This window comes from Bombyx mori, chromosome 23 (assembly GCF_030269925.1).
Source record: "Bombyx mori chromosome 23, ASM3026992v2".
NCBI lineage: Eukaryota > Metazoa > Arthropoda > Insecta > Lepidoptera > Bombycidae > Bombyx > Bombyx mori.
The window spans coordinates 766,422-778,889 of record NC_085129.1 but is presented as its reverse complement, the minus strand read 5'-3'; the positions used below and the strand labels follow the sequence as shown (position 1 = coordinate 778,889).

Below are 12,468 nucleotides of genomic sequence, written 5' to 3'. Positions count from 1 at the left end.
CTTATTAAATTAAGGGATATAAATCTAACACTGAAATTTAATTCCGGTCTTATATATCAGGGGTCACCACCTAGTTTTATTTCAGGCTCCGTTTTAGGAAATGAAATTACCATCGCGGTACGCACAACATGTTATTGAAAAAAATATTCATTAAACAAATTTTAATGTAATTACGGAAATAACAAAGGTAATTTTTACCTAACATTGAGAAAAATGAAATTTTTGTTGCGGACTATCTGTCTCAAGCTTGGGGGCAAATTGATGCAAGCAACATTAAAGCATGGAGATATTCATGAGTAAGTCGGGATCGAAACTTATTCTTAATGAAGTTAATCTTCAAAAATACTGCTTCACAAATATATGTTGACCCAAAAGTTACTTTTTTATTGCCAGAGAAGAATTACCAGTTCTTCTGATGTTTTAGAAGTAAGAAGTTTCAAACAAAGTAAGAAGTTTCAAAGCTATTTTTTGCTATTATGGATATTTATTACCACGACACACAATTTTCGTCCAGAACTTTTCGCTGGAATCTTCCGTACTCTGTAGTGCAAGTTGCTGTATTCTCGTGGTCCGCACAAGACGGGTCGGCGATCCGGATACGGACCGCGATCCGCCATTTCCCGACCCTTGGTATATATTGTTACGCTCGTAAGAGTGACGCAATCTATCGCCGAATAGCCAGAACGAATATCAAAGGAGCTAGTATCGCCAAGAAAGCTCGAGACTTACACCGCCAACTATTGTCAGACAGCGGAAACACACATCGAAACTACTCGACTTGCCCAGAATGTTCTCGATTAATCTAGAGATGTCTTATCGACTATAAAAGCTTTGCAGAGATGGGATGCAGTCAGTCAGTAATCGAAACTACTCGAAGCGAAACAGCGAACGGATCACCTGAAGCGAAGCGGAAGAAGCGAATTGAGAATCTTAAAGTGTTCGTTAAGTGTTCTAAATATTGAATACAGTTATAATGTATACTTCGGTAGAATTTTGTATTTATCCTGAACCCAGATCTTATACACAATTTTCTGGTGAACTTTAATAAAAATTTAAACAAATTATGAACTTCAATCTTGATACGTACATATGTATGTAATTCACGGAAAAATCTTATTTTCTCAGCCGTCTGTTCGTTCGCGGAAGTGTTTATTTCGTAATTCAATTGTCAAATATGTACAATTCATTTGTCACGTACTCGTTAAGCTGTCAAATTTGTTATAATGTCCGCCGTGATTACGGGCAATTTTTGCACGACTTTTTGCCTGTTTATAAAACATAATGAAGGGCTTTTTGGTAAGAACGTGAAAAGGCATGTAGTGTGATTTGTTTTGTTTTTCGAATCTAATGTTGCTTTGAATATACAAGTGTGACAATGATAATATTTATATGAGGCAAGTGTAGAGAAATAAGCAGTTTATGTATATTTATTACCACCACACACAATATACGTGGCTTCCCGAGAAAGGCCTTAGGAGTCTCAGAAAATCACGTAATACCACTTAGAAAATATTAAAGCTAATTAATCAATTTGAAACTTTACGCTGCCAATCGGCGAAATATATCGTTAAAAAAGATGGGTAAATTCTCGAGACGCAGATTATCATACTATAAAAGGGACGGTATTAAATTCCAGTCTTAATATCCAAGGGCTTTCCTTCAAATATAAAAAAGGCATTAGGATTCCTGTTCATTATAAACATATATGTATAATGTATAAAGAAAACTCCAATGCTTTAAAACAGTCTTCTTTATTTCTTAAAAAAACTAATTGGCTTACAAATTATTTACACTATTGTATATCGGCGACGTTTGGATGTGATTAATACTAAATGAACACTCTTTAACATTTGCGAGCGCTGGTAGACAAGCAAGTGGTACATCAACACCCGGCCAATACAATGTTTGGTTGTGACGTTATTTTAAACTTGACAACACGACCAGTATGAGATGGATGACGCGAGAGTATGACACTTCGCTGAATGTCATGCTTCCAACCGTAGCGTTATTTATTCTAATGCTAGATCCTTGATAGGCACCTTATCGAACAGTTTGAATGTTTCGTGAATTATCTTGGAGACGATAGCCTTGACCATGGGAGGAGCCACCTCCTGAAAGATTTCCCGCCAGTTGCTGTTCGCGAAATCGTGGATTGTCTTCGCTGTGGATGAAAGCATTGGGTAATTGTAAATGCAAACAACTTATCAGTGCGATTCTCAATAAGATACAGAGAAGACGGAAGATCATTTTTTAATACGCTTTTATTAGCTTCAGACGTAGTATGTATGTTTGTAACGGAATCTTTAAACATGATTTTAACCCCCTTCAAAACGTCGGATTAACTCAAAATTTGGTATACTTATTAAGGACCGATGACAATACAATATTTAAAAAAATTGAAAAAATTAAAATTCAACTAAAAAATGGAAAATAAATAATAGCTTAAAAAAACTAACAAAATACGCTTTTATAGAAAATTCAACAAAATAATAGAAAATAAATTTAAATTAAAAAATTGTAAGAAAAAATGATTTTATTGTAAAAAAGCGTCACGTTTGACACGTCACGTTTTATAAATGAATTGCTGTTCGTTAGTCTCGCTAAAACTCGAAAACGGCTGGACCGATTTGGTTAATTTTGGTCTTGAATTATTTGTATTTGTGAAAGTCCAGAAAAAGCTTAAAAGGTTTAAATAAATATGAAAATGCTCGGAATTCAATAAAAATAACTTTTTCCTTTAATGTGTCCCCCCCCCCATCGGACGGATTCCTTTTGTTTGTTTTAAGTTTATTTTATACAAAAGTTTAGGTATTTTATTTCTCGATTGAGGCACTACGAAGTTTGCCGGGTCAGCTAGTTTATTATATAAATAATAACTTACCCAAATCACGGTTGCCGTTAAACAAATTCTGGAACTGGTATTCGACTTTGGAGACGTCCTCGGCGCTGTGCTTCCAGTCGCTGACGTGCCAGTACCTGTCGCCCTCCACTATTCTCTCCTCCACGTCTAGAATTATCTTCATTATGATGTCCCCTAGAATGGTGAGTTTTAAGTTAAGACATATGAAACCGGCCGAACGTCATAAATTGTTGTTTGGTCAGCAAATTTTTTTACTGGTGGTAGGACCTCTTGTGAGTCCGTATGGGTAGGTACCACCGCCCTGCTTATTTCTGCCGTGAAGCAGTAATGCGTTTCGGCTTGAAGGGTGGGGCAGCCGTTGTAACTATACTGAGACCTTAGAACTCATATCTCAAGGTGGGTGACGGCATTTACGTTGTAGATGTCTATGGACTCCGGTAACCACTTAACACCAGGTGGGCTCTAAGCTCGTTCACTCATCCAAGCACTAAATAAAAAAAAATGTCAACAAAAGGTCGTCATACTCCACAGGTGCTGCAACCTGGTGTGGTACCACCGCATTAGGAATAAGAATACTTGTTCGCGGCTTCACGTGATGAGCAACCGTTTTTTCTTGCGCACGATCAGCTAAGGCTGTGTGTTGGGATATAGATACTTTACCCTGCAGTGTCCATACTAAGAAAGGACAGAGAGACAGCCTATATACTTTATGACTAGCCAAACCAATAGTTCTCCCAGACATCAAAGCCTCGGCACCCTCTGCGTCGCAGGCTAAGCCAGCGTTCGTTCCGGCGGCGGTGCCCAGTGTCTCGGCCTGGGCAAAACCGCTGCCGTACACGAACACGGCTACAACTCCCTCCTCCGCGATTCGTCCCGCCCCCGCGACTCGTCCCTCTCCCGCGACTTGCCCTCCGACCGCGTCCGACAATCTCGCTTTAGCGATCGACTTCTTTCAGTCGATCAACTTTGAGCGCGTTAACGCTTTGGGCGACGCCATTCGCGCTGCCTCCACTGCACAACACTTTATCGCCGTTGTGCAGGAATACGCCGATGTATACGCGTCATTAAATACGTACGTCCTCCCCTCACTCCGCCGGTAATCAATGGCGTATATAAGTAGAATAAAGCCCCTATCCGTAACGATAGGATTTTTTAACGCTTACGGTCTCGCAAATCAACGTGATCAGGTTTCTGACTTTTTGCGTGACAACCAAATTGATATCTTTTTAGTGCAGGAGACCCTACTTAAGCCCGCGCGCCGTGACCCTAAAATCGCGAACTATAACATGGTCAGGAACGACAGGCTCTCTGCCCGTGGTGGTGGTACCGTCATTTACTATAGAAGAGCCCTGCATTGCGTCCCGCTCGATCCTCCCGCGCTCGCTAATATCGAAGCATCAGTGTGCCGAATCTCACTGACGGGACACGCGCCGATCGTTATCGCGTCCGTTTATCTTCCACCGGATAAGATCGTTCTAAGCAGTGATATCGAGGCGCTGCTCGGTATGGGGAGCTCTGTCATTCTGGCGGGCGACCTAAATTGTAAACACATCAGGTGGAACTCACACACCACAACCCCGAATGGCAGGCGGCTTGACGCGTTAGTCGATGATCTCGCCTTCGATATCGTCGCTCCGCTAACCCCGACTCACTACCCGCTAAATATCGCGCATCGCCCGGATATACTCGACATAGCGTTATTAAAAAACGTAACTCTGCGCTTACACTCGATCGAAGTAGTTTCAGAGTTAGATTCAGACCACCGTCCCGTCGTTATGAAGCTCGGTCGCGCTCCCGATTCCGTTCCCGTCACGAGGACTGTGGTGGATTGGCACACGCTGGGCATCAGCCTGGCTGAATCTGATCCACCATCGCTTCCGTTTAGTCCGGACTCTATCCCGTCTCCTCAGGATACCGCTGAAGCCATAGACATCGTAACGTCACACATCACCTCGACATTAGATAGGTCATCGAAGCAAGTTGTAGCGGAGGACTTCCTTCACCGCTTCAAATTGCCCGACGATATTAGGGAACTCCTTAGAGCTAAGAACGCCTCGATCCGTGCGTACGATAGGTATCCTACCGCGGAAAATCGTATTCGAATGCGTGCCCTACAACGCGACGTAAAGTCTCGCATCACCGAAGTCCGAGATGCCAGATGGTCTGATTTCTTAGAAGGACTCGCGCCCTCTCAAAGGTCTTACTACCGCTTAGCTCGTACTCTCAAATCGGATACGGTAGTAACTATGCCCCCCCTCGTAGGCCCCTCAGGCCGACTCGCGGCGTTCGATGATGACGAAAAAGCAGAGCTGCTGGCCGATACATTGCAAACCCAGTGCACGCCCAGCACTCAATCCGTGGACCCTGTTCATGTAGAATTAGTAGACAGTGAGGTAGAACGCAGAGCCTCCTTGCCACCCTCTGATGCGTTACCACCCGTCACCCCGATGGAAGTTAAAGACTTGATCAAAGACCTACGTCCTCGCAAGGCTCCCGGTTCCGACGGTATATCCAACCGCGTTATTAAACTTCTACCCGTCCAACTCATCGTGATGTTGGCATCTATTTTCAATGCCGCTATGGCGAACTGTATCTTTCCCGCGGTGTGGAAAGAAGCGGACGTTATCGGCATACATAAACCCGGTAAACCAAAAAATCATCCGACGAGCTACCGCCCGATTAGCCTCCTCATGTCTCAAGGCAAACTGTATGAGCGTCTGCTCTACAAACGCCTCAGAGACTTCGTCTCATCCAAGGGCATTCTTATCGATGAACAATTCGGATTCCGTACAAATCACTCATGCGTTCAACAGGTGCACCGCCTCACGGAGCACATTCTTGTGGGGCTTAATCGACCAAAACCGTTATACACGGGAGCTCTCTTCTTCGACGTCGCAAAAGCGTTCGACAAAGTCTGGCACAATGGTTTGATTTTCAAACTATTCAACATGGGCGTGCCGGATAGTCTCGTGCTCATCATACGGGACTTCTTGTCGAACCGCTCTTTTCGATATCGAGTCGAGGGAACCCGCTCCTCCCCACGACCTCTCACAGCTGGAGTCCCGCAAGGCTCTGTCCTCTCACCCCTCCTATTTAGCTTATTCGTCAACGATATTCCCCGGTCGCCGCCGACCCATTTAGCTTTATTCGCCGACGACACGACTGTTTACTATTCTAGTAGAAATAAGTCCCTAATCGCGAAGAAGCTTCAGAGCGCAGCCCTAGCCCTAGGACAGTGGTTCCGAAAATGGCGCATAGACATCAACCCAGCGAAAAGTACTGCGGTGCTATTTCAGAGGGGAAGCTCCACACGGATTTCCTCCCGGATTAGGAGGAGGAATCTCACACCCCCGATTACTCTCTTTAGACAACCCATACCCTGGGCCAGGAAGGTCAAGTACCTGGGCGTTACCCTGGATGCATCGATGACATTCCGCCCGCATATAAAATCAGTCCGTGACCGTGCCGCGTTTATTCTCGGTAGGCTCTACCCCATGATCTGTAAGCGGAGTAAAATGTCCCTTCGGAACAAGGTGACACTTTACAAAACTTGCATAAGGCCCGTCATGACTTACGCGAGTGTGGTGTTCGCTCACGCGGCCCGCACACACATAGACACCCTCCAATCCCTACAATCCCGCTTTTGCAGGTTAGCTGTCGGGGCTCCGTGGTTCGTGAGGAACGTTGACCTACACGACGACCTGGGCCTCGAATCAATTCGGAAATACATGAAGTCAGCGTCGGAACGATACTTCGATAAGGCTATGCGTCATGATAATCGCCTTATCGTTGCCGCCGCTGACTACTCCCCGAATCCTGATCATGCAGGAGCCAGTCACCGTCGACGCCCTAGACACGTCCTTACGGATCCATCAGATCCAATAACCTTTGCATTAGATGCCTTCAGCTCTAATACTAGGGGCAGGCTTAGGGACCCCGGTAACCGTACTCGTCGAACTCGACAAAGAGGTCGACGTGCAACCTAACCCATGCATCAGCCCGCTGAGTTTCTCGCCGGATCTTCTCAGCGGGTCGCGATTCCGATCCGGTAGTAGATTCATTCGCGAAACAATTGCTCTTCAGTTGTTAGGTCTCCTTCGGAGGCGCTCGGGCAGTTGTTAGCAAATCCCACCCCTCTTGGCTGAGCCTTTGCTCGCCCACCTGTCCTGGTGAAACTGGAAAGGCCTTCGGGCCACCAGTAAACTTTCAATCATAAAAAAAAAAAAAAAAAAAAACCAATAGTTCTACGTATGTGGAGTAAACTATATAAAACAACACAAATAACAATAAATACTCTAACATCCAGAAATAGCTTACGGATTCTGATCCTGTACTTTCCGGTGCCTTCGATGGGTAGTATCAGTAGTTGGCCACCCAACGTGTATTCACCAACCAGTGTCACAGAGCACTTCAGATCTAGAAGGGTCTTGTCGTGTAACCGCCTGAAAGACACAATAAATAGCCCTTTAGGTAAATATACTTGTCCACATTGCGAAGTATTCACTATGTGGAAATACGCACAAAAATAGCAAGTTTGAAATTATTAGCTCACTTTTTTCACACGGATCGGTGGGTGAGCTTCACGGGCACAACCTTAAAGAATTTGCTAACACTAGCCCTAGTAAGAGCAATGCATCGCAGAATGTACCACTGACCCACTGAGAAGAGCCGGCGAAAAGCTCACTGAAACCACTCACGATAAGCTGAGATGACATTTCCTTGTCTGCTTCGGGATCTTACATATAACGCCAACAATAGGAACGGCAATATTACCTCAAATTTAAAACTACACAGTTCCTTAGGCCTCTGACGGTCGTGTCTCTAAAATCCATGTGCAAGCCAGCCTGGACGGTGTTCACCCGGCCCACGGTCATCGGATCCATGGTTTCAATACCGAGATCGGCGATTCCCGCTGCGAGAAACGGTACCGCCTTCTGCGCTGAGGACTTCAGACAAGCCGTGTCTTTTGGTCGACATGGTGTTATAAATTTTGCTGAAATTTAACGAAACGCTAATTGTATATTGTAGTTGGTAGCAGCGGATGAGCTTGTGGTCACTCGATGTAGGTAAATTGTTGATTTGACCCGACCAGTATTAAGTAATAATAATAACCGCGTGGAAATCACGCAATCTGGCCCCAATCTAGGATTCCGTCTACCAGAGAAAAAGTGGGAACCAGAGACTAATATACATATTTATATACGTTTTAATCTATACATATATACATACAGTGGCGGATTAATGGTCCAGAGCGTTAGAAGTCGTCGTGGCCTAACGGATAAGTCCGGTGCATTCGTGTTGAGTGATGCACCGATGTTCGAATCTCAGGCGGGTACCAATTTTTCTAATGAAAAACGTACTCAACAAATGTTCACGATTGACTTCCACGATGAAGGAATAACATCGTGTAATAAAAATGAAACCCGCAAAATTATAATTTGCGTAATTACTGGTGGTAGGACCTCTTATGAGTCCGCGCGGGTGGGTACCACCGCCCTGCCCATTTCTGGTTTGAAGGGTGGGGCAGCCGTTGTAACTATACTGAGACCTTAGAACTTATATCTCAAGGTGTGTGGCGCATTTACGTTGTGGATGTCTATGGGCTCCAGTAACCACTTAACACCAGGTGGGCTGTGAGCTCGTCCATCCATATAAGCAATAACAAAAAAAAGAGGGCCCAAGGCAACCATTTTATCGGCGCCTTTATACCGGCCATAAATGGCCATCATAATACTATAAATTTTAACAAGTTGTTTTGCAATTACGATGACGTTGTATCATCAAACCATAGACTTTAGTAGACCAGGACCCTTGTACTTACGCTAATGCGCGAATGAAATATGACGTTATAACTGTTAGAAATCAAGAGGGACGACAGAACGAACATCGAAATTCATGATTCCTCTGGGAAATAGGCCAAATAGAAATATTCTATTATGGATTTCGATTTTCTTTATTTATTTAAAAATTCTGAGCTCGCGCGCCCCTTAACTATATGCCCCTAGGCACGTGCCTAGTTTGCCTTACGGATAATCCGCCTCTGCATACATAGATATAAAACATTCAGACAAACAACAAACAAACTTGTTCATCACACGTGTGTTTGCCCGATGTGGGAATAGAACCCTCGAACTTCGGCTCAGCCATAAAAGTTACTAATCACCGAGTCAGTTAAAACTATTTCATCAACGTAAGACTTAGATTTCGTGCTCTGGTGCCTTACGAGTACGCTCTAAAATGAGATAGAAGTAAGAGCCTTTGTAAATATATTTATATTAAAAAAAAAACAACACTGCTACTCATATTCTACATAAGCTAATTAATAAGACGCCGGCAAACAGGTCAAGGTCGTTAGATTATTAGCACAATTGACAGCTTTAAAATACAATAACAATGATTTGGTAACAAGAGTTTTTTGTAAATCATTGCAAAATTGAATGTAACAGTAATGTAAATATACGTAAAATTAATAATGTAAATTGTTGAAAATTAAATTGGTTTAGTTGAATTTAAAAATAAGTAATGAAAGTACATAGATATACTTATTTCATAAAGCAAATCTAAAACATTACATCGTGAGATGAATTTCTTAGCTATCAATGGATTCACCGCGCGGATGTCGTGTCCATGATGCCGCAGAGGGAGGAATTGAAGACTACCAGTGGACTTGCGACGCTAGGGAGACCCTATCAATGCGCATTACGCTCGCCTTCATTCCCCTGCCTGGCCAAGGATTGTAAGTTTTTTTTATGATTGGAAGATTCCTGGTGACCCAGTGGCCTTTCCAGTTTCGCCAGGACAGGTGGGCGAGCAAAGGCTCAGCCAGGAGGGGTGGCATTTGCTAACAGTTGCCCGAGCGCCTCCAAAGGAGACCTAACAACTCAAGGGCAGCTGCTTCGCGAATGAATCTACTACCGGATCGGAATCGCGACCCGCTGAGAAGATCCGGCGAGAAACTCGGCGGGCTGATGCATGGGTTAGGTTGCACGTCGACCTCCTTGTCAAGTTCGACGAGTACGGTTACCGGGGTTCCTCAGCCTGCTCCTAGTGTTAGAGCTGAAGGCGTCTAATGCAAAGGTTATTGAATCTGATGGATCCGTAAGGACGTGTCTAGGGCGTTGACGGTGACTGGCTCCTGCATGATCAGGATTCGGGGAGTAGTCAGCGGCGACAGGATTGTAAGTATCTACTAGCCGTCTTTACATGTGCACTTATTTATTTAATTCTTTTAAATTGTCATTTTATTTTATTTCGAATCGTTTATCCAAATTTAATTTGAATTCCCAAAAAAAGGGTCCTGTAAGTTTTTCCGAGTTGGCATCTTCAATCGAAACTATTTAACCAATTTAATAATGGAAGTCAATACAACAAAAACTCAGTTGTTACATACCACAAGAAACTAATTGAAGTTTAATAGCTACTATTTTGGGAATAGTTTCGTACAATATGTTGTCGATAAGGCCAGCTCATTGGATTTCAAATTTACACATCTAATAGGTAAAGTAGTTAGGTAATAATAATAGATAATAAATAAGAGTATTATTTTGTTTCAGTCCAAAGTCTACCACGGAATAACCACTTAATGAGACAGTACAGTTAAAAACCTGGTAGTTTTTAAATATAAATGTACTATAAATAATTGTCTATTGTGTATATCACATTCAAATCACATTCAGTTGTATATCACATTCAATTGCATGTTTTATTTTGCTAAGTTTGATTTGTATGCTTAATATTCGTCAGAACCGGGCTGGTGTGTAATCACTAGTACACATTAATTAATTGACCCCCAAATTATCGGGGACTTGATGAGTCACTCATCTTCTTCTTACATATACTTTTTGTCGTGCTAGAAAGAGATAGTCCAGTCATTAATCAGAAGATACGGGTCTATGACATTGATTTCCTTGAATAGTAATTTTTCAATTTTATTTTTCTGCGGTCTGTTTAGAAGCCTGGATCTACCACTAACTACATACATACTTAAGTAAATTTGGACTTCAAATTTGGTTTGTTTATTATAATTTTTTTTTTTTTTTTTATTGCTTAGATGTGTAGACGAGCTCACAGCCCACCTGGTGTTAAGTGGTTACTGGAGCCCATAGACATCTACAACGTAAATGCGCCACACATCTTGAGATATAGTTCTAAGGTCTCAGTTATTGTATTAGGCGGGTAAATCTCACGTCACGGTGGTCCGTTCGAACATTCTCACTTTACATTTCAGTTAATAACACAACAACTCACCTAAATCTGTCGCATCGGACGCGACAAACGCACACGCAAACAGAAAACAAAGAACCAACATCGTAAGCTATTCACAAAACAGTGATTCATTTCTTTGAATGCACTTGTCTTATATACTGACCACAATCGATTAGTCGTACTAATGTCGTTATGTGGTTACGAATTGATGGAAAATTCAATAATGCTATCGGCGATTAGGTTGACAAAAGCTTGGCAACGTCTGGCCTGTTGGAACTTAAGTAGTACAGACTGTTCCTCGCTAATTGTCTGAAACACTACCAATTCGTGATTAAAACTTCATGTCTAGAAGGGATTAAAAGAATAAATGTTTTTGGGGGTTGCTGGACTACTTATTTGGGGTAGGCGTCATATAGAGCAATATGTCTTCGTCATTCCGATAGAGGCACCCGTCACGCGCGGACGTGCTCATCGACCACTCGATCGCCCGGCCTTTGTTCGCCCGGCTTTTGTTAGCCCGGCCATTGTTTGCGCGGCCTGTGTTCGTGGTACATCTGCCGACTAAGTGCTCTTCCTGGAAGTTTTTATTTGTTTTGTTTCCTTTTGTTATTTCTGTGTTCGTGGTATATCTGCCGACAAACTGTCTTCCTGGAAGTGTTTAATTGTTTTGCTTCTTTTTGTTATTTCCGTTTTGTTGTGATTTTTCTTTGTCCTGCAGTAATCGTGCCGCATCGCCACCTGTGTTCAATAGAACCGCTCAGGTCCGAGAAGTTGGGGCCTCGCCGCAAGGCGAGTGTTTTCTAAGACCCAGGGTAGCCCCACCTGGGCACGTAGACATCATGGACGCTGTATTTGCGGAATTTCTCCGGCTTCGCTACCCAAAGCTCACTTCCGAGTTTCAGGCCTTCAAGGCCGATCACACTGCGAGCCCTCTCGTGGACTCCACCGAGCTCGCTGCTCCTGCGTCGCCTGTACCTGCGTGCAAAGCTTCTGCATCGAGCACCGCAGCCTCCGTCGTGCCTGCCGTTCCCGCGTCGCCTATACTGGCGAGTAAAACTGCTGCGTCGTCCGCCGTGGTCACCGTTCCAGCAGCGCGATCATCCGCGGCCTCCGTCGCGCCGTCCAAAACACCTACTCGTAGGTCACCTGCGCCCGCCTCCTCGTCCTCCGACTCTGACTCGGAGATGGAGGTCGACCTCGCTCCCGCCTCATCGACGGATGCATTCACCCTGGTGCAAAAGGGTAAGAAGCGTGCCGCGGAGTCTCGAGCTCCCGCGACCGCTAAAATTAGCAAAGCCGCGAACGCGTCGCGCCCCCGCCCTCAGACTCCCGTTGCGCCTCCAGCCCGTGCCACTCCGTCGCCGCGTCAGGTGGCACAAAATAAAGCCCAGACCCCTCCCCCG

At 44.1% G+C, this 12,468-nt stretch overlaps 1 protein-coding gene across 1 annotated transcript; it reads right to left on the bottom strand.

Annotated features, from left to right (window-relative positions):
• Window positions 1-1,734: 1,734 nt before the first annotated feature.
• On the bottom strand, window positions 1,735-11,193 carry e96h-0303 (juvenile hormone binding protein e96h-0303). Its single transcript, NM_001043484.1, has 5 exons — window positions 11,108-11,193; window positions 7,634-7,853; window positions 7,178-7,302; window positions 2,882-3,034; window positions 1,735-2,161 (listed from the first exon to the last, which is right to left on the bottom strand). The coding sequence occupies exons 1-5, from the start codon at window positions 11,166-11,168 to the stop codon at window positions 2,010-2,012; spliced, it is 711 nt and encodes a 236-aa protein (NP_001036949.1). The 5' UTR covers window positions 11,169-11,193; the 3' UTR covers window positions 1,735-2,009.
• Window positions 11,194-12,468: the final 1,275 nt, after the last annotated feature.

Bases quoted from the DNA above. Each gene is read 5' to 3' on its own strand.
- e96h-0303 (NM_001043484.1), bottom strand. From the start codon at position 11,168: ATGTTGGTTCTTTGTTTTCTGTTTGCGTGTGCGTTTGTCGCGTCCGAT. The intron at 7,854-11,107 runs GTGAGTTGTTGT...GTTAAATTTCAG, and splicing joins GTCCGATGCGACAGATTTAG to CAAAATTTATAACACCATGT. The intron at 7,303-7,633 runs GTAATATTGCCG...TGTGTCTTTCAG, and splicing joins TGTGTAGTTTTAAATTTGAG to GCGGTTACACGACAAGACCC.